General features: G+C 33.0%; 2 protein-coding genes and 1 long non-coding RNA gene across 6 annotated transcripts; 1 reads left to right on the top strand and 2 right to left on the bottom strand.

Annotated features, from left to right (window-relative positions):
* Window positions 1–1,803: 1,803 nt before the first annotated feature.
* On the top strand, window positions 1,804–10,545 carry LOC111365322. Of its 4 annotated transcripts, none has more exons than XR_002697407.1 (4): window positions 1,804–2,171; window positions 7,642–7,726; window positions 9,261–9,358; window positions 9,469–10,545. It is a non-coding gene; the product is annotated as an uncharacterized LOC111365322 (long non-coding RNA). The 4 variants fall into 4 exon arrangements; XR_002697405.1 differs by having other exon boundaries at window positions 1,804–2,186; XR_002697406.1 differs by lacking the exon at window positions 1,804–2,171 and adding an exon at window positions 7,323–7,557.
* Window positions 4,536–7,288, bottom strand: LOC111365320 (patellin-3-like). The gene is made up of 4 exons (XM_022985769.1): window positions 6,044–7,288; window positions 5,843–5,967; window positions 5,608–5,743; window positions 4,536–4,989 (listed from the first exon to the last, which is right to left on the bottom strand). Exons 1-4 carry the CDS (start codon window positions 7,190–7,192, stop codon window positions 4,729–4,731), a joined length of 1,671 nt encoding a protein of 556 aa, XP_022841537.1. The 5' UTR covers window positions 7,193–7,288; the 3' UTR covers window positions 4,536–4,728.
* LOC111365321 (ferrochelatase-2, chloroplastic-like) lies at window positions 8,896–20,526 on the bottom strand. The gene is given in 11 exon segments (XM_022985770.1): window positions 8,896–9,613; window positions 9,616–9,733; window positions 11,507–11,708; window positions 11,928–12,028; window positions 14,195–14,347; window positions 14,934–15,060; window positions 15,147–15,250; window positions 17,013–17,114; window positions 17,644–17,787; window positions 17,890–18,217; window positions 20,375–20,526. Coding segments are annotated over 11 exon segments (1,575 nt in total). The 5' UTR covers window positions 20,422–20,526; the 3' UTR covers window positions 8,896–9,464.
* Window positions 20,527–23,263: the final 2,737 nt, after the last annotated feature.

Below are 23,263 nucleotides of genomic sequence, written 5' to 3'. Positions count from 1 at the left end.
AACTACCCCAGTTCACTAGTCCAGGTTGTAACCCGGATTGCACTTTAGGTTAAGAATTTTTATTTTTGGGATATTTTGTGTTTTTAATTTGGGGATTTTTTATTTTTAAGGTTTAGAAGAAGTGTGTTTTAGTAATTAGATAAGCGCTGTCATTTTGGTCGGATGCGTTTCTAATCTAATTGGGCAAATTAACATCTTCAAGCTTTCACATTAGCTTCCCATCACAAATCTAGAAATTTTTGTCAATCGTAGGGAACAGATTTGAAAGGAATGATGAATGGAGAAACGTTTGAATATATGAATGAGTAATGGTAACACCTTTTTTGTTCAGTGAACAAGTAATAACGTAGAGTAAAATTCAGTGAGCATTGATTTAGTTAACCCACTTTCAACTAACCCAGCTCACTAGTAACAAAATAAAATCTTATTACTCATATACCGGGGTTGTACCGACCCCCTCACAATAGGGGAGTCTATGATTTTTTTATTCGTCGTAGGCCCCTACTTGTTGTGAGGGGTCGGTACACCGGTGTGTTAATCCTGATGTACAAGTATCAAAATTCAACAAAATATTCATCATAAGTAAATGGTCTTAACGTAATACTTCCCACTCAGCAATTAAGCAAAAACGACAACAAATACTAAGTCAGTCCTGGACAAGGAAATTTTGAGTACATAGAAGAACAAACTATTTATTTTCATCAAATTCCACAAAAATTCCAAGTGTCAAAACCATGATGATGTTTTAAAGTGCAAACATTGTACTTAACAAAGTTTAGTGCAGAAGCATCGACGGTGGAAACCGTGGCATTTTCCACCGGAGAAACCTTCATTTCGGCAAACCAGCGCGCAGTTGTGGTCGCCAAGGCAAGGACCCCTAAATCCATGGCTCCTTGATTCGCAAACTCTTGCTTCTGCTCCGGGCATTGTCACTTCTGTGTTGGTCAAAACAAAACAAGAAAAAAAATTACAAATAAAAATATACGACAAAATTACGTACTAGAAGAACATATGAAAATTACTGAATAAGCTGCCTAGCTAGCAAAACATGTATGATAGATGTGCATTTGAATCAAAATATGTTCATATCACGTACGTGTATCAGACACGTGTATATGTATAATTACACACACGTATTTGATGCACGCACGAAATGTAAACATCTATTATTCAAATCTATTATAAAATAGCAAAATTAAATACATATAAGAAAAAAAAAAGGCATAGAGCTGTAGATTACTAACTTGATTAGCTAAGTTCTTTTAAGTAGCTTTTGAACTTAGTCAAACATGTTATTAGTTGAGTGCTTGAACCCCAAATCATTGCATAAAATTGTTCTCATTATCCTTTTGCTAGATAATGTTAGGCTTCTTTCCTATATGTGAGTTATTAATCTATTATGTCAAATTATCGTATACTATTACTTGATTATGATTTAACAATGGGTAAGACCATTGCCATCTGATAGCATGTTAGGTCGTGTTTAAAAGCAACTTTTTAAGTGCATTTCCAATTAGTGTGAACGCTAATGCTACACAAATAGAATCCAAAAAGCACTTAAAAATATACTTTTAAACATGGTTAAACATGCTAGGTCTCACATAACTATGTAGGAATATATATTTCTACAGATGATGATTTTTTGCTCGATTAATGTATTACTCAAATTCAAAATGCGCACATGTCACATGTGTATTAAACACGTATAAATAATATGTTACTGAGCCTATTTTTTATTTTTTTGGTTTGGGCTTGAGCCTGAAGTAATTGTTACTGAGCCTATTTTTGTTTAGCCCAAATGCCCAATTGAATTCTCATATGCAATTAACAAATGGTCCAAGACTCCATAATCAAACCACTTGTTCGTGAATTGGGAATTGGCCCAAGTGCCCACTGCCCAACCATTTTCTTTCAAAGGCAGCCATAGCCACCGATCCAAGAAAGAATCCAAATGCTCAATTCCCAATTCGTGAAAGAAAGCCAAACCCTTTTCCAATTTTCCTCCCCTCTCCACTCTCCAATCCACATGGCGTAGACAGGGAGAGACTCAATCCCCATTCTATAATTCCAAATTCCATTCGAAATTGAAGAAGAGGCAGCACAGTGAGCACAGACGCTATGTTTTGCAGCTTCTATTGCCGAATGCCGACTGCGAGCCGAGTCTGAGTGTCGTAAGTCTGTGACTGGTGACTCTTTCTCCCTCTCTCTCTCTCTTTTTATGTTTATTTTTTTGGCCACTTGACTTGTTGACATTGAGTAATGACGAATGAATGTTAATTATGTTATGATTATAGTTTCGGAAATTTATGTTTGCGAATTGTGATTTATTATAAGTAATTTATCTTTTAAAGAGGAATGACTTATGTTTTGGAAGTTTATGTTTACTAAATTATGTTTGCGAATTGTGATTTATTATAAGTAATTTATATTTTAACGAGGAATGAATATTGATTTGGGAATTTATGTTTACGAAACTATGTTTGGAATTGTGATTTATAATAAGTAATTTATGTTTTAATGAGAAATGATTATTGAATGACTTTTAATATTATTTTTAATCAAATTTAAATAAATGATCGGACTATTACGATCGTTGATTGTTGATGGTCAACTATTAACAGTCAACCTCCGCTCTAACTGGACTTCAATCTTGAATTCGCCCTCAAAATCACTACTAACAATTTTTGAGCTTCAACTGTTATTAACTTAATTTTGGGCTTTAAAGAAGAATTAGCCTAAATTTTGGCTTCAAGTACAATTTTCGATAATTTCATGTTTTATACTATATTAAATTAACATGTCATTAGAGTTTGAAAATATTATTTTTTCTAAAATTAAATATTTTTTTTATAAACCTGAATTGTAATTTTTTTTTAGTACTGCATTTCCTGTCCTATTTTTAAAAATAACATTTCAAGTAGTCACGTTCTTCGCATCATGTCTTCCATTTTTGTTTCCATGCAACCTAGTTCATTGGTATTAATATAATGCTTCCCTTTTTTTATTTCTTTTTATTTTTTATTTTTGAGATATCTTGCTTCTCGTTGACATGACAATGTTACGTCAAAGGTCAAGTCTACAATTTTTAACAATTCAACGATTAACTTGCTGATGTGAAGTTGTCTAATCAATATTATATCATTAGTAAACAAGATATCTCCTATCCACGAGATCGATTTTAATGCTTATATAACCTTTTGCTTTCTTCTGGTCATCACTTTTGCTTTTGATTCTTTGATAGCTCCAATTCTTTTATGTCTCGTCTTTTGATAAATTGATGATTTCATAGAAAACCTAATATGCACTGATCCAGTTGTCAAATAATAATAATAATAATAATAATAATAATAATAATTTGGGGAAGAATATGGTGTTTTTATTTATTTTTAGTCCTTTATATTTACATGTTTCTTAATTACAATGAAAGTTATATATATATATCAATTTAAGTAATTGTACTTTAATTTTATTCAATTGGGGTAACTACACTTTAATTTGATTTAAATTCTGGAGAATCCAATTATACAATTTCAACTGGGTGACTACACTTTAACTTCTTGTCAACTAGGTGACTACAATTTGATTTAATTTCAACTAAAGTAACTTCGTCCTATTCCATCGACATAAATTGATCATGTGACAATCAATAAATGATGATCCTTACATATAACTATTAGTTGCCAACATAGAATAACTATGACTTTAATGAAAGAAATGACGACCATCATTTTTTTAAAATATAATGGTATCAATTTTCATCGTTTAAGTGATGAAATTGGATGAAGTTATCAGACTGAAATCAAATTAAAGTATAGTTACTCAATTACACAAAATTTAAGTACATTTACCTGATTACACTAAGTGGTTACCACGAAGGGAGTTCAACCAATTTTTTATTTTTTCTACCTATGGCGCATTTGAACATTCTTGTCATTTAAAATATATTTTCAAGAATATAAATAACCTAGTGACAGAAAAGAAATTCATTTTCATTTCATATAAGGGCTGAGAATAAATACGTTCGAACCCTACCAAGTACTAACAATCAAAATAAAGATAAATTAATTATTTGGAGGAAATTACAAAAAAATGTCCATTTTGAAAGTCATTTGCAAAAATGTCTAAAATTTTTCAATATCCATTTTTACAATTATTTGGATGAGAATACCCATAATTAGCTTCCGTGAAAAGCTACATTAAAATGATATTCTCGATATTTCAAATGTCGTTCTCGATATTTCAATCCATTTGTATTTCAAAAGTACACATTTCAAATCATAATATTAAATGTTTTGGACATTTCAAACATTGTTCTCGACATATTAAATTTCTAGAATGACATTTCATTCTGAACATAATATTTCTCTACAATTTAAATGTTATTCTCGACATTTCTATGTCTAGCATTAATTGTGATTTGACATGTGTAGTATGATATTATTTATTCTTTCATTAAGAGTAAAATAGAGAATTTGATATCAAATTTGATCATTTTTGCAAAGATGATCAAAAGTAAACATTTTTGAATTAACATATATAGAATTGGACATTTTTTCAAATGCCCCATTAATTCATATAACCAGTTGAAATGCAACTTACATTGGTCAAAAATATAAAATTCAACATGTAAATTTTTGGTTAAAGAAAAAGGACATTTGGATTGCTCATTCTCACAACTTTTTCCTGGCTTTAATTTAGTACTTTTCCCTTGTAATATTTTTGTAATTTTTATTCAAAAGAAAGCTTGGTTTTGAACCTGTAGAGAATCTTCTTCTTCTTCGAAGTGGGATTGTCTATAGTCAAAGCTACTTTCCCAGGCTCTTCAACTTTAAAGCTATCAGAAATCACATGTTCTTGATCTTGAGTTGAGTGAATTTTTCTCATTTTCTGTATTATAACTGTGTATTCATCTTCTGCACTTGGGGCAAATTCAGCACCGTAGCTTACTTCCCATCCCACCACTGTTATCTCCCAGCTCGCCAAGCATGCCTGAAAATCAAATAAAATTGATCGCTCAATTAATGTTGAGTACCAGAAATAGAATTAGATGATTGTTGACTCTTGGGGTTGTCTTTAAGATAACAGTGTTGATTTCTTTTCTTTTGTTTTTGGTCTTTTTTCCTTTTTTCCCCTTTTTTGGTCAAACCTTCTCAAAGTTTTTTTTTTTTTTTTTTAATTAAAGAACCAAAAAGATTTGTGCCAAAATAACATATGCCAAAAAGAACAAAAGCCTTGGACACTAAATGGATCTTGAAGTAACCTGCATCTCTCTGACCAAATCCACCCATATTAGGATTACTCGTTGATGATGGTTGATCAAATTGGATCAAATTGGTTGATCAAATATTTACTAAAACTAAATAAAAAGAAAACTTTCAGTTGACTACTAATGGATGCAAGAGTATGTATTACAATATGATCATAATATACATTTAATTCTTAAAGAGATAAGAAGAAGAAAAAACCCTAAATCTCAGATCCAAGTTAGTGATTTATAGAAATTATTTAAAGTCAAATTAATAAATTAACCAAATAAGTAAAAAGCATAAGTTAACAAAGATAACTGTTTACATTCATCATGGACACTATGATCATAACACAACTCACCTGATTAACAGGAAATTCCACAATGTGCTTGGCTGAAGGCTTTAAGATAATCTCAGTAACTGAATCAGCTGTTCCAAAATCACCATCTTTGCTTAACCCTCCATACTGAGTTGGAACTTGCTCAGCAGCTATGTATCTATTAAACATGACAATGAGCAGTAAATTGAGTAAATATAAAAAAATATAAATTCGGGGTTCACGTATTTTTTACTAGTAAATTTAACTTAGCACTGACTTGAAAAGGGTTTCTGTAGATCTTGAAGGTCCAGCAACAACAAACTTGCTTTTGGTCCTCTGAGTTAGAAAAGGACTGATCATTTTGTTCAAAGCTAGATACCACCATGGTACGTTGATGAACACCTAAAACCAAGCAATGTAAATACCAAGTACTTAAATTCAAACTAAGGGTCAAAATCAAAATTAACAAATAATTTACCTGTTTGGCAACAAATTCAGGATAATTGTCTTGAAACAATTGAAGGGCCTGTTTTGTTGCCTGCCTGAGCTCCCATTTATTAGGCCCAGGCGAGTTCTTAAGATCGTTAACCTGAATAATCGTGGATACGCCACAGGGGCTGAAATCCAGTTTCCTAATGCTCTTTTCTAGGAACTGGATTCTCCATCTCAAGAATTTCTGCCTCTTCTGTTCATCAGAGAATGTTCTCTGATAAAGCTCTTTGTTCTGAAATTCTCCATAGACATTGTAGCATACAGGGTTGCCTTCTTTACTACAACCATGCATGAAAACTACTCTCTCCAAGTCACTCCCGAAGTCTTCTTCAAGAAGTTGATCAATCCCGAATTCTTTTCTCCATCGTAGAGTGTTCTTGATCATGGAAAATGCATCCTTGACCTTGAAGTCTCGGGCGCGCAAAAACTTCAAGAGAATTACATCACTTTTTTCATCTTCCAGAAGTTTTACACCCCAGATGTATAATTCATCAACCTGATTTAATGAAGATTGAGGTGAGTTTGCATTGCATAAATTCACTGTATCCTGTGGCTTTTCTTCTGAAGGAATTGGAGCTGGAATAGCAACAATGGTTTCTTCAATGGCTTCCAAAGTTTTTGCACCATCGTCATCCACAACAGTTTTTTCATTTTCCTCAATTAGATCCTCTGGAATGGAGTCTTTTTCAATTTCTTCTTTTGAATCTTTCTCTACTTCAGGCTCGACATTTATGGGCTTTTTCTCCTCCTCCACCATGACCGGCTTTGTTTCTTCTTTCGGAGATGAAGAAATTCCAAATTCATGCCTGTTGAGTGCTTCTCGAACAAGCTGTTTTAGCTCTTCTAATGCTTTCTTTTCGTTTTCTGAAAGTTTAGACGAAGCATTAATAGTGATCTCTTTCTTGACAGCATCAGCTTGAGGAGGCTTCTCATCATTCTCCACAATCATCAATGTCTCCAAATTCACACTCTCATCACAAGCATTTGAATGTAGTGGAAATTCGGGTTCGGGAACTAAAAGGGACTCTTCCATTGTGGGTTTTTCAGGTTCTGGAACATCAGTGACAACAGCAACTTCTTCTGATTCAACACATTTTGATTGTTCCTGAGCTGTCTTTTTGACTTCCTCGGCCATATTTTTTTTCTAGATCTTATGCTAAATATCTGTGTTTTGTATATGTGTTTGGGAAGAACGGAAGGGGTGTTATAAACTTATAATAGGATGGTTGATGGTGGGGTGGGATGGGGTGGGGTGAGGTGAGGGGGATGAGAGGACCAGTCTGGAAAGGAAACTTAAACTGTACAGCTTTGATTCAGATTCTTCTTTCATCTCCTTTTTCTCCTTTCCCTCATATTAGGGACCCATAACACTCCGTTGCAATATAATGTGTTCAACATAGATGTCCTACATAATCCATTAATTTTCCTTTTTCCTTTTTCTTTTCTTATTTTTATGTTAAAATTCTTCTTAGTCGGCCTCAATCCTAGCAAACAAAGATGGTAATGATGAATTTTTAAACTTTCTCGTTGGCTAAGTTTTATTATTGCAATCAAAATGCCGAGTTATATGGATTGTGTTGGTAGGATTAAAAGTCTCGCGCCTGACAACCAAGCCGGTGGAATATAAGTGAAGCGAAGGAATTATTGAAGGAAAGAGATGGTGAAAAAGGTACAATAGAAATTTTTCAATCGTCATTATGAATAGGCCTTTCAATATTTTTCATCTTATCACTTCATCTCTTTCTATTTGGAAACTAACACTTTCGATGATATGGCTTACGAAATTGTTATATCTATAAACGTAAATCCGGATTATGGATGGAAGACCGAAGAGAACATGAAAGTACAATAATCGTTGAGGAGCGACTTCAAAAAAACATAATCATTATTTTGGAAAATTTTAAAGTTTAGTGAGTATTGGGATACAATTTCAAAAGTACAATCGGAAAAAATTTAAAAGTTACGTTTTGGAAAATAACGTCGAAAGTAGATTGGACATCAAGATTTTTATTCTTGTGCATTTCTATTTATTCTAGACATCAATGTGTTGTTTAGTATTAGGTAGATTAGTGTATATCAAAATGATTCATCATTATTTTTCTCTAATCTTTTGTTAAATTAATATTTATAGGGGCCTAAATACTTTTGGTTGGCTTGTTGATCATATAGTGACCTAAAGATTATTTTTGGGCCCCAAAGTTTATCCCATAATGCTGTTGGATGAGGCATGCCAGACCAAAAAATAAAAAAATAAAAATAAAAATCCAGGAACTTATAAAATGGTCCCATTCGTGTCTTTAAAAATAAGTGATTATGAATGAAAATTCTTAACTTGCGTTTGCAAAAATCTTGATGATGATACGAAGTGGGGTTGGAAAGAGAGTAATTATTTGGTTGCATGTGCCTTGAGCCGTTGTTTGAATCTCATTCATTTCACAAAAAATTAAAAATTTAAAAAAAAAATATATATATATATATATATAAACAGTGTTTTAATATCATTTCAACCACATATTCTTCAATAATATTATCAAAACCAAAAATGGGACTTAAACAAGGCTAAATTGATATTTGATAGAAAATAATGCTACCAACCCATGAAATAGTAACAGAACTTGAAAAATGGTCCCATACGTGCCTTTAAAAATAAGTGATGATGAATTCTTAACTTGTGTTTGCAAAATTCTTGATGATGATACGAAGTGGGGTCGGAAAGAGTAATCATTTGGTTCCATTTGCAGCATATTACAGATATTAGCTGTAAAGAAAGGAAATTCCGAAAATCGGAACCTGGGATCACAAAGAAAAAAATGAAATATACAGGTAAATAGAGAACAAAAAAGTGATAACAAGACAATAAAGGGAAAATTGGAGTGTCCATGTCTTGCACTTCAAAGACAGTGGCCAGGAGTACAACTTTTCAACAAAATACAAGTTATTGAAGGAATATCAAAATGACAATGAAAATGCTTATGAAGAGACACCATTTGTTTCTTTTTCTCATAGCAGATTCACGTAACATCGAATAATAAAATTGGAGATAAACAGAGAAGTGGAAGAATGGGAAGAATTGATCTTTAATATGAGAAAGCCAAATGATCTTCAAATTTTGAGCTATTTTATATTTTCTTTAAAATATTACATACTTCCAAGTTTTTCCATTTCCTTCTCTTCTCCCACCCTCCCTTTTTCCCATTTTATAGGCTGAGCTGTATTGGAAGCTCTTCAAGAGCTGCAAGAAGAATGCAGCTGAAGCTTGGAATGAATTGATATACAAGCCAATGTGTTAGCTTATGTACAGGTCTTGTTCTCAGAATCTGACTACTTCATATCTATATTAAAAATTCAAATTATCTTTAATCATCCCCCAGTTTCACGGTGAATGCTGAACTTTAGGGCAATTGTTTTCAGAAGATAAGAGGAAGGGAGGGACGGATTTGAAAAGTTGTTGTCATCGAAATAAGGGCAATATACCCCACTGATGCAGAAAACCTTCTCCAGTGGTCACTTCCAGCACCAGCAGAACAAGGATGGCCAACATAGCCGCTCTTCCATTCCAAGTTTCAGCACTTTTTGTCCAACCCCACGCCCAAACCGTCACAGGAGGTGGTAGCTCTCTACGCTGTGAATCATATGCGGCTAGTAACTCTTCGATGCTGCCAAGTGGAACTAAAGACTGCAGAGAACAAGAAAGGTGCCGATGATATTTAAACATAATGTTAAAAAAATGTAAACTAATACGGTGTGAAAAACTCAAATAGTAAAGTCTTTCCCTCAGAGCATATCCAAAAGACTAAACATAGGATGCTCTCTATTCTAAAGAGTCAACTCTTAAAATTATACTCAAAAGACTCTTTAAATTAACATTTGCTTTCTCTAAAATTAAGTGCATTCAAAGTATTTCAATTTCCAATGAAAGAAGATAATAATTTGGAGAGAAGCTAGTAAAAATAAAAAATAGAGAAAAACAATAACTATTTTTTGAGAGTAATAAAATTAAATGTTAAATATAAAGAACTTGCTAAAGTACTTAAAAAAATTTTACTTTCTAAATTTATAGATTATCTCTAAATTGTAGAATATGCTCTTTAAAAAATAGAGTCTCTTGAAGATACTCTTAGAGTTAGCTCAATTATTATTATGTGAAAAATATAGACGTGGTAGTTTCTGTAGTTGTACTAGGTTACATGAGGACAAAGGAGAAAACTCATTTTGTAAGCAAAAAGTAGGGCCTTGCAGTCCCCCCAAATCAATAACCCTTCACTGGTCTGCAAGTAATTTAGCCTAGAAATATAGCACAACTTTCCTTCTCCCCCAAGGAAAAAAAGGAGAATGAAATAGGAAATATAGAACGACAGTAATGACCCTATCAGCAAATCTAAGTCCTTACTAACTTGAACCATAGATGAATGCTTAATGTCAAGTTTCACAAGGTTGCTGGTTTCTAAGCCCATTAGTCGGCCTATTAACAAAACTTCAACTGATAACTTAACAAAATTTCAACTAAAAACCCAAAAAAAAAAAAAAAAAAAAATTTGATTTATTTAGCGTTATTTCAGTATTTCAGCTGTCATTTTTTACTTCTTCTCTCAAAGGTGGACTCCACTTTTCTCATAACGGTTAAAAAATCAATTCTCAAAATCACTCCCAAATAGACTCTTATTCTTGCAACTACAATTTTACCGTAATGTTACGTTTTATTCATGCTATCCAATTAAATGCTTATACAAAGTAAGGAGTAACAAAAATTAAATAATTAGAAATGCAAGGGTCAGCATTATTAGCAGGAGAAGTATGCCAAGTAATAAGAACAAGTAATCCATAGTTTGTGTAGTTAATGGGGAAAAGTGGAGCTACTCCAACCATCTAGATTCTTGGTTGCTAATATCATAACCAAATTGGTCGTCTTCTTAAACACGTTATTCAACTCAGCAGAATCGATGGCAAGACTGGTGTTATATAAACCATCTTAACAATATACTATTTTCGTTGCACACTAAATTTATCAGGAAAAAAGGCACAAAAAACGCTAAAGACCTAAATCCCATCCATTTGTTTGACTGTGCATGCAATTCAAAAAAACCAAGAATTAAGTCATTTCTTCATCAAACATAAAGAAAGAACTTATATTGTACACACTCAATTCAACAAGCATTATCCCATATTTATATGGGATTGGCTTCATGAATCTTCTTCTACTTGTATATAATTTTTTTTATAAACAAGTGATATTTCGAACTATAGTTTTTACAAATCACAATTACAATTTCATAATTATCATTTTCTGGTTTTATTTAACTAAATTCCAGTCAAGTCCTTACTTTCACATGCAAACAATGTTTCTGTGTTCACTTCATTCATGCATGTGGTAATTAATGTATATTTCATCTCAAAATTAGATGGTTTAAAACCCCTATTTTATATTAAAAGTTCGGAATTCATGGTTCACCTGTCGAGCTTCGAGATTTGAGACAGCCATTGCTCCAACATATGGAAGACTTTCAATCACTGCATCAGCCAAATCTGAAATGAAAGTAGGTTCACAACCAAGTGCAGGAACACGTCCCCATTTCTCTATACCAGATTTTAGAGCCAACTCCTTGTATTCAACGTCTATTTCCTCCAATGTTTCAATATGTTCACTCACAAAACTGTGATGAAAACCAAGATAAAGAATATAAGTTTGCAATTTACAAACAAAATGAAGATAAATGCAAACCTTGCAGCCTGCCAGTAACCCCAACCCAACCAAAAATAAATAAATAGATAGGAGGTAATTAAATAAATAATTAAAAGAGACCAAAAATGTTCAGAACAATGACAGTTTCCAACATCAAATTCAAACTGGTTAGGTGAACATTCTCATCTACCTAATTGGGATAGCTAAAAGACTCTTAACTCCTTTACGTCCAAGCTCAATAATTCTCTCGTCTGTATAGGGCTTCAACCATTCCACTGGTCCAACCCTACTCTGAATCAGAGGAAAACCAACCAACAAATTAGAAAATTAAAAACTAAGAAAAGTAAATATATAAAATATAAAAGTTCAGTTATATCATTTAATTGATTTGTCCCCTGCATGTTTTCGTCCTTCGCCGATGAGTTACACATCAATGTGTCCACGTCGTGTTATGTCTGTTTTCATGTTCATACTTCATAATCTTATGACAAGCTATTTTAGCGCATCATGTTATTTAGGAATCTGAATGAGTTCTGACATGACCAACAATGTTATTTAGGAATCTGAATGAGTTCTGACATGACCAACGAGGATCAACTTTTGGTAGTATCCTATACATACTAAATCTTTTTTACTGATTCTCTAAAATTCATTATGTATAAATAGCTGTAAACTTCTGAATTAAGTATGCGAAATACAAAAAATTCCCTTCAGAACATTGTTGAGAAATAATATGGAAGAGTTGAATGATAAAATTCCTTCTCATATGATGCTAACTAATTAAAAGGTTAACATTTCATTTAGCCCCTTCTCATATGATGCTAACTAATTAAAAGGTTAACATTTCATTTAGCCCCTATTCAGATTAGCTAAAAATAATTATTTTATTTATTTATTTTATTTTTTTACTTTTTTGGTAGATTTTGATTAAAGTAGAAGAAATGTGTGGTTGCAAAGTTGTTGGCTCCAAGAAATGTATGCGTGAAAATGAATTTGAGGAAAATGAGTATTAGAAAATGTGGATCAAGGAGGGGCTTGGTATCATCAGTTGATGTTAGTAAAGTGTGGTGATCTTTTTATTCATGATCCAACTGTGAGATACTGGTGCACATTATGGATCCATCCAAAATCAGTTTACGCTTTGAAAGCAACATAAGATGAAGTACAGTAAAAGTACGCTATCAAAATGCTAAGCTTGGTCCCTAAGTATTATTGTTGGGCTTAGACTCTGCTGTGTCTGTCCAATACTTCGAATGAATGTGCAACGCCAATTCTGAGATCACGAGGCGATGATGAACCACTCTCTCATGGACCATCACATCCTGCGTAACTTCACCTCTCTCTAACTGTAACTGCATGAAGTACCCATGTCGGACACAAATATTTATGAACTTACTACGAAGGATTGAATTGTCCCTAAAAAGTGACTGTTTTAGGTATCTGGATTTGATTATTAACCGGAAAGGAGGAATTGATGATATAATGCAAAGGACTAAAACAAGTTGGATAAAAGGAAAACTGCTATCGAAATTATGTGTGATGGGAAAGATTCCTATGATCTAAAAGGGTCAATTCTACAAAACAGTCATTAGACCTACAATGCTTTGTTGCATTGAGCATTGAACTATTAACAACAAAATGTCCTAAAATTAACATTGTGAAAATGAGAATTTTAAAATGAATGAACAGAAATATTAAGATGGACAAGTTAAGATTATGATAAACGCCAAAGCATGGAAATAGCATTGATTAAGGATAATAAAGGGAAAGACAACTTATGCGGTTGGGACAACTTTTGGATAGACCTAGAGAAGCTCCATTTCATAAAAGCATGCTAGGAGGCTAGACAAAACTAACACGGCTTGTGATTATGAAGGATCTAGTTGCCTTGAGTCCTCTAACTAACGTAGCAACGAACCAATCAGATTGGAACAAAATGATTCCCTAGCCAATCCCAAATTCACTGGGTTGAGAATAATTATTTGTTTGCTGTTGTATTTAGCCCTTTGACAATAATAATAATAATAATAATAATAAATAAATAAATAATAAAATAAATAAATAACCACTAATGATAATTGTTATTAGCCAACTTGTTTCCCTAGAGGCTAAAAGACCATCAGATTAGGAGAACTATATATATGCTAAAGATCGTGTTCATCAACATTCCTAAATGCTAAAGTTACATATTTAAGAATAGAAATATGCAAATGTGTTGATGGATACATATATTGATATCATTGGATATTTCACAACACTTAGCGATAGATCAAATTAAGTGGAGAAAAACTATAATGTAGCCAACCTTACATTTTCTGGGAACAAGACTAGATTGTTGTTATACGCCAGTAAACATAATGGACTGTTTTTGGCTCTCTTCGAACTTTTTCTTTCTGGAGATACTTCTGTAGTAATACATTGAGTAAAGTTACCGTATTTTAGCTGTAAAGTATTTACCTGATATGCAAGAGTATATCCATTGTTTATCCTTCTCTTTTCCAGCTCTTCCATGATCAAATCCACACATTCCTCCATCTCGGCTTTATATGGATCACCAGCTTCCTCCACATACGCTAGTGGCACCCCATGAGCACTAAAAAAAATCATCACCTGTAAAAACAAATAGAACATGAAAGAAGTCTCTCTAATGTATGAAACTTGACTTAGGACTATACAGAATAAAAGGCCATAAAAATATCTGTCATACATAAACAAATCTGAGAAATTTCCTTCTGATTCCAATTAGATCAAAATATATCAAGTCCCAGGGAAGTCAGCTTATAATTCCCGACTATAAAGTAATAAGGCTTGTTCAAGCCATTTACATCCTTCCTGAAGAAGAAATCAAGCCCATTTCATCAGTTACAGAATTAAACACTAGATAGCATAACTGCATTCAAATAAGAGAACTGGTCTTCTGTAGTAGTTATGGAAAAGTTGGCACATGCTCAGGATTTATGTCACGTTTATTCAACAATTGGAATATACTTCATTCACTCGAAAATAGTACAACAATTAGAAATATGGTTGACCAAAATGAAGGAAATTGGCAAACAATAGGAAAAAATATCATGTACATAACAGCATCTTAATCTACTATATGAGAGAAATGAAATTCCATAACAAGTTGCTCATTATACAACAGAATAAAGTCCTACTTGTATGAACTTTTATGTGTGTGCGCAATAGGGTTTACCTCCTCAGGGTGCTCAAAGTTTCTCAACTCTTTTTCAATCAAATCTGCCATGGCTTTGATATATCCTTCACGTTGGTACCAGGAAGGAATTACAGTGTGCTGCATACTGACAAGATATTCATCTTCCCTAATTTAACAAATTGACACATGCATCAAGATTTTGACAGTAATGACAAACTACAAAATGTAAATCCAGATGCATACAACTGTTACCTGAATATGCTTTCCAGTAGTCTTAGGCTTGAACCACTTGTTGATATTGAGAATTGAGGGTACAGAGGAAGTACCACAAGTTTTGTTATTCTATCTCGTTTAATCTTGATGAAAAATAAAAAAAAATTAAAATTATTGGCAAAACGATATATATCAAGCACAGGAAATTTTAAAGAATAAAAAGAAATTATGGCAGTTAAAGGAGAAAGAGCTAACATTGTACTTTTAAGTGTTTTTCGAGCTGAACAGAAGAAACAAATTGTATGGAAAAATTTAGAAACTAGCATAAAAATCACCATGCAGAATAACAAATATCACATAGGTCCTATTTCAGAATTGTGACAATCCTCAAGTGTTCTTGGTTTACAAGGGAGACAATAGGTCAAACTACTGTATATTAAAGGATCGATTAACCAGCCCCAAAGTGGTTAAGCAAGAAGTAGAAACTAAATACACAGCTAAGAGCTAAATCAATTAAAATATCACGCAGATGGATTTTGATGAATAAAACGAAACGAAACAAAGTAAAAAGACATCCTTGTTTTTCCCCCCTCTATAAATCAAATCAAGCCAACATTTATATTAACACTGAGCATCTGCTTCAGCATAAATATAAACAACAAATATTGAACAAAAAGTCAAGTTTAAATATGAAAGTCAAATCATCCCATAAATTGAATCCCTCTTTGTAAACCACTACTGCCAAAATCAGCTCCAAAATTAACAAAACGCCATCTCAAAACCTCTGATTGGAGAAGGACCAATGAATTTTTGCAGTCTTAACCCTTTCCTTTAACCAGGCTTTGATTCTACGGCAGCATTGACTTTCTTGTCCCTAGACTGGAGGTTGTCAAGGATCACCAAGTCCTTGAGATCCACGTCCAAGGGGTAGCACGTCGGCAATATGTGGTTTTAGTTCATCACTTTGATGAAGCACTTCAAGATAGACTTGGCCAGCTTCCTCATAGAGTCCTTATGGAACACCTTAAAAGGTACTTAAGCAACCGCAACAGGATTTGGCTGTAGGTTCAGTTTTGTACGTATCCTCACCTCATCCGAGGAGTCTACAACCACAGCCTTTGGCCCAGTATACAGGCCATGGAGAACTATCACCGTTTTGTTTGGCTTCAGAAACTTAACCATTTCTGCTGCTCAGTCACGCTCTCTCTATATTTCAGGGAGTGAAAGGAGAAGCAATCACCTTATTTAAATTTAAGTTGATTGCATTTATGCCTCCTTTTGTTATTTACTCATATGCTTCATGGAGGTGTCAGTATTCGCTTTCATACAAACTAATTGTGCATGAACATGGCAAATTTCCATATTGGTAAAAATAAAAATAATGTAGTTGTCAAATTTTCCGAGATTTCTCAAAAGTCACTCAGCTTAAAGATATAGATACCATCCACATACATTCATATGCATCACTAAACAAAGAGAAATCTGCAACTTTTATAGCCTGACAGCATTCAGCCACTCTTAACTTGATATTAGCACTAGATCCCTAGACTCTATGACATACAGAGGTTTCCTGCTAACTCTATGCACATGATTGTCCAAATCATCTCTAAATCTAGTTGGATATATCCATTCTAACACCTCTAGCATTGACTAGCGCATAAATTTCAAAATTTACAAGCTTCTCCAAACGAATCAAAATACACAAAATGAACCTCATACAACATATCTAAGCTGCTTTGCAGTGCTACATCATGTTACATGCTAAAACCATCATTTCAGAGTAAAAATATAATAAACAGACTATAGTAGCAATGAGACCTTGAAGTAATGACTGTCAAGATTATTTCTTCTAGTTCATATCAAAGGGGAAGAGAACACATGAAATCCATCTTCTAGCAATGTTACCTGTTCAATAGCTTCTTCAGTAAATGGATGCCAATAACGCATCCCTACATAAACCTTTGCAGGGACATTCTTTTCAGATAGTGCCTTTCTCAACACTTCAGCCTACAGAAATCAAATACTATCCGGTTACAGAGTAAAAATTGATATGGAAATAATGTAAAGAATGAACAAGCTATCATTTTATAAATATCAATTTCACTAAAAACAGAGATGGTATTTAAGGTGTATAAAACAAAGAAGAAAGCACACAAACCCTATCGCTACCAGAACCTACATGTGAAGAGATTCATTCATGAATTTACAGACGTTGGAATTGACCGAGGTCTCCAAAAGATCAATATGAAAAAAATGGAAAAGAAAAGAATGCTTCTATTATTCCAAACAGGATAATCCATGTGCACTCCTACTTTGCTTACTCACCCTCAATGCCCAATCATGGAAAATATAGCACACGAAATCTTCAAATGAAAAAACCCTATATATAACTATTTGGATGGAAGTTTCAAGTAGTTATTTGCATATCAAAAGCCACAAAATTGTTGAAGCTTGACTTTGAAGTTTGAATAATCAAATACTGTACATAGTCCACCAAAAGTAAATGAATTTTCAATTAACTAGACCAAAGAGATACCTGAGCGTCAGTTATCTGACGAAGAGGAGAACCACCACCAATTGAGGCATATCCTTCTTTGCTCTTTGGGGCTCTAGCAATGGATATGAATTTCGCCAATGGCTTTTGAAGAAAGCGAAACAGTCTTGGCAATCGTATAATATCCTATTTCCAATCCACATATATACAAAGAATAATGTATTTTCACCTCCAACACAGTTAACCATTAAGATAAAAAACAAAATGACCAAATTGACAGATACTAACTGGATCAGCAAAAAGGTTGAACAAGAAGGGTTGAACATCCTCGAGAGTTTCAGGGCCTCCAAGGTTCAGTAATAACACTCCAATCTTATCATCACCAACAACCAGGGTGTCTGATACTTCTGGAGCTCCAGACGTCACTAATGCTCCAATTTTCGAAGAATAAATTTTTGTTAAGGACTCATTGAAGATAGGTTGCATCTTACACAACATCAAGGAACCTCTAGCAACTAGGGATGTTTTAGACAAATTTGAACTGGCACAAGTCTCCAGTTGCACTCCTAAGCAAGGACACATCCGGCGAGAAGAGCTTTTTGCTCGTGGCAGGAGCCTGCAAAGACAAAAGCATCCAAAATTATATCAAAATTTTATGTTTACATAAGAAACTAGAGCACAAAATCACAAATTTCACATATCCATATTATGGTGCATATTCTTCTTATCTTGGATACCTATGCCTTGGGAAACTAATACATGCTGTGTACAATATTAAAATTACTTGAGTATGTTATAAGTAGATAAGTTAAGATGAAGCCAATCCAATGGCAGGTCAATCCCCTCTCTCTCAAATCATTACCCGTGTTTCAAGCTTCGCGAGCATCCATAATTCAATGATAATCAAGATAGTCACAAGGTTCATAATGAATAATGTTACTGATCATATGTGAAGCCCCCAATAGAGGCCACGTGGACGTACCATATACACACGTGACAGTCAATCCAAACAAAATAAAGAGGAAGGCAAGAATTGTCTTCATGGCCGAGACACTATCTCCATCAAATCTCCGCTATCGAAGTGCTCCCCTAAAAGCCAACCTCAAAGTCAAACTCTTTCATGTTTGAGGCTCCCTTTTGTAGCTTGGGAACGAAGTGATTGTATTGTTTAGAGAATGTCTGATGAGTGTATCTTTGAGAATGATTGATGTGACGTTTGTATTAATAGATGTCAGATATGCCTAGGAATGTTGGGCGGCAGACCCCTTGTCAAATGTGTTCGTCAATGTAATAAATGTGGGAGGGGGTGATATAACACTTCGATCAATTAGATGGAGCCACGTGGATCTAATCCAACGGTGACTAGTTCGATCGGACGCTATAAATAGCTTTTGTAATATTGTAAAGGATGGAAAAATACACATTCAAGCATACATTATTATCTTCATTTTTCTGAATGTTGGCTTAAGCCGTTTCTTTTATTTTAGATTGCTCTCGATCCTGAATATCTCATTTTTATTCCCATGTTCGTAACAAGCCTTCGAATCTCCAACTAGGTATCCGTATAAAAGCCGCTAAAATTTGCTTACGTGGACCTCAGCGGAACCCGACACCTGTTGGCACATTTTTTTGGGTTAACAAATAACTATCACTAACTCACTTGGATGGCCGGTCCTGAGGTTAGGCAAATGAGGCCCTCGCCTCAAGCCCAAGACCATAAGGGGCCTCATTTCAGCCCAAATTTTTTATTTTTTTTTTTAACCAAAACAAGGCAAAACAACCCAAATCCAATGGTGTGGGATTTGATGTAAATTTATTGAAGACAAGATCTAAAATGGTTAAATTTTGGGTTTATTTTCTTGAATATGATGTGAAATTTGATGAATTTTATATATCGATGCCTATAAATATTCATGTCATCATCTTATTTTTGTACAAAAACTTTGTGAAGATAGATATTTATGTGATTGTATTTGTTAAATCCATGTTCTCGTCTTATTTTTGTACAAAAACTTTGCGAAGATATTATTATATTTTACAATTCTTTCACTCTAAATCTACTTTAAAAGGGATAGAAGTTGCATTTTAATCTAGATGTATATTTTTGTTTAATTTTAGTTAATAATAAATCTTTAGTCAATTATGCCGATTTCTTAATCTACACTTTCATACTTGGCACAAGTTCCTTAACTCCATGATTAAATCTTTAATTTTGTTATTTTATAATATAAATCATTTTTATAATATATTTTGTTGTTGTTTAAATGCTAGTTTTAAGTTAGCAATAGGTCACATAATATACTATTGAATTTTGCATTTACGTTGATTTCGTCGGGACCTAATTTATGGAATTCACCTCAAGCCCGACAATCAGAGGACCGGCCCTGCTCACTTGCAACGGGCCAGTAACATACCATTTGAGGATGTACTGTCCCTTGCCTCGAAAATGTCAGTTTCTTCCTTCAAACAACAAATTCCTAAAAATAGAAGCCCACTCCTAGCCTCCACAGTTGTCCATTAACCTCCCCAGGCAAATCCTAATCTAATTAAGCAAGAAAATTTAACATGACACTGAAACTTCGTTATGCATAAAGGAATGAAGTTTATATGTAATGAATTTCACTAATTTATTAGCAAAAACAAGATCTTCGATGTAATTAAACTAACAGAATATAAAGCTTACAGAGTTATACTTACATATACACACAAAATATACATAAAAAATTAAAAAAATGTAAATTATAGGGAAAATGTATAAAGAATTACGACTTACAGAGATGGAGAAGGGGTTTGAATGCGTATATTCATGGACTGATTCATTTCTAAGAGCACTTCTACAGATTTTGTGAAGTGGGCACTTTTCTTAGGAGTTGAAAGAAACCTGAAGACTTTTTCCTTACAAAACTCTGTTTTGAAGTGCCTTGGGACGGCCGTAGTGGATTTTATTTCTATTTTTATTATCATTTCTACTTTTTGTGTGTTCTAATATTTAACCACGTGTTTCGCATGTTATCCTCGACCGAATAAATAATTGCCACCTCGTTAAATATTTGAGGGTAAATTTCACCAGGTTAGCCTATATATATATATATATATAAATATATATATATATATATATATATATATATTCCCACTTTATCCCCTATAATTTACCAATTTTATGAAAATTACATATTTGATAGTCATACTATCATGAATGCCACATCATAAATTTTATTTTATTTTTTCAAAAAAAAAACATTTTAACATTTTACTATAAAGACATTGCTATAATCCTATTTTATAATTCTCATTTTGTCATGTAACAATTGCATGGAACATCAATTACAATATGATTGTCTTCCAAGCAATTTCTCTAAATTGGTGATAATTGACGATGGAATATAATGATGAAATTCAATAATCAATGATGCAATGTGATAGAACGGTAGAATTTAAAATTAACTTGATAAATTATGGCTAATGATTTATTCTTGTTAAAATTTCGATTATTGCAAATGAAATTTATCGCTTGTTCAAATATTTGATATTTAAAAAAATAAAAAAGGAAAAATAGAAAAATGTATTCCTCTTTTAGTCAAACATCTAACTTATTTATAACTGGTTAGAATGGCGAATCATATTATTTGGGAAAAATTATAAATTGCTGAAATTGTAAAGTGATATAAATGAATGATGAACAAGTGAATAGTAATTATTAATTATGTGAGACGTGTAGTTAAAACTAAAGTTTGACATGAAAAATTATAATTTATACCAAACAAGCACTTAAATTCAAATCGATTCTTTTGACTTTTTTTTTGTTTTTTTTTTTTTACATAGTCACGTAGTTCGCTATTTCAAGAAAATTATTTATTTAACAAATAACTTGTTTACCTAATTGGTCTAGGCATCTAGCCTTGAGAGAGTTTGAAGATATTAGAAGTGTACCAAGCTTGTTATATTGCAAAAATATAAATCGTGTTGGGCACGATTAATTACATTTACAATCACAATTTACTTATAAATAAGTTAATAGTAGGATTCGAACATCCTCCCATCCTTATAATATTTGGAATTTGGACCTTGTTGGTTAGCTCTCGTATTTATAATTACCGGAGATAATGGACAATTAATAGTAGTCAAGTTTAAGAGGAGTTTCAAATGAACTAGCTCGTGATCCTCTGAAGTTGCTAAATATACTAGAGACGCAAGAAATGACATTGATAGTGGAACCATTACGAATAAAGACACGATAGTTGTCATTATTGAGGTGGTAAAAAGTGATTGAGTTGATGATTATCAATCCAGAGAATGATCAAACTATAAAGAATTCAATGAGGTTGGAAAAATGTCGAATGCTTTGTCAATCTGGTTTTTCATTTGCACAACAAGATTTCATTCCCCTTAGTGCAGTCCAAGAAAAGTTATTTTCCATTCATCTAAATGCTACATTTATCCCCTGAAATCAGCCCACTCAATTATCCGTCAAACTGAATCGAACGAAGAACATTATTCATTATTAAAATTAGAATTGATTATATTTGTTGCTTTCATTCGAAAAAGCAAAACCAATGTGAGAAATTGGATATTAAAGTACAATCTTCGCTCTTTAAAATGCTTGAAATTTGGAACTTGATTGATGTTTTAACTATGAAATGAACTAGCGACAAAAAATTAGGCACTCTAATATTGTCAATACAAGATTGTAATGTGGTTCACGATTTCATAGAATGTAGGTAGTGCTTATGATCAATTCAAAAGAAAGGAAGGGATATTGTCTTTTATGTTGGGAATTCCTTAAATGAAATAGGTGAAATTCCTTTGATTCATTATAAAAGATATTCATTTCGTTAGAATTAAAGTCAAAAAAGGTACTTATGCTCATCGTGTCTTTTATATGGATATCAAATGCAAAGGGGACTGGAGAAAATTTCACTCCATGAGAAATTGAACAAAAAAAACTGTCTAATTGGTTTATTTCTTGCGTGTACCAATTGAAATTTTTTGAGAAATGTAAGTAAGGGCTAAAGAATGAATGATTTCTCATAATGAGAGCAAAATGCTAGAATCCTTTTTTTCCTCCACACGCCTTAACAGGAGTTTCCTCAGAACATTAAGTTGAGCCAAAATCGATATATATGGAACAATCATAAAAGAAAACTATTTTGTGGTCTTTATGCATATACAAATCCACAATTCTCAATTCAGTAAGTACAACAAATTGAACAAATAGTGCTTTTTTCTTTTTCCCAGTTGGCGTGCTCTTTTTATTAAATTATTTGGTTTAATATTTTTTAAATAAAAGAATAATAATCTTTTGAAAACCTCGCCGAGTACAATTTAAATATGAAATCTTATTTTTCACGTTAAAATTTTTTATTACATTACACATATGATTTCAGTTTCTTAAACTCTTATCTCTAGCTCCATATTTATCGCTCAATTACACCCATCTTATTAGTATTTTGACCTGCTACATTGCTAGTGTCACATAGGCGTTCGACCACCCAAGGGCCAGATAGGTGGGTTAGGGCCCAAAAGTAGATAAAACTTGGTCATTTCATATCATCAATACTAAAGTCGAAATTTGTAATAGTCGATTTGACATAGTGAATACATCAGAGCAAAACAACAACAAAGCGTCATTGCAATAAAATATACCCATTGTTAAATATTTGAT

This window comes from Olea europaea, chromosome 17 (genome assembly GCF_002742605.1).
Source record: "Olea europaea var. sylvestris chromosome 17, O_europaea_v1, whole genome shotgun sequence".
Lineage (NCBI taxonomy): Eukaryota > Viridiplantae > Streptophyta > Magnoliopsida > Lamiales > Oleaceae > Olea > Olea europaea.
Note: the sequence above shows the minus strand (reverse complement) of the source record. Positions and strands in the feature narration are given on the sequence as shown.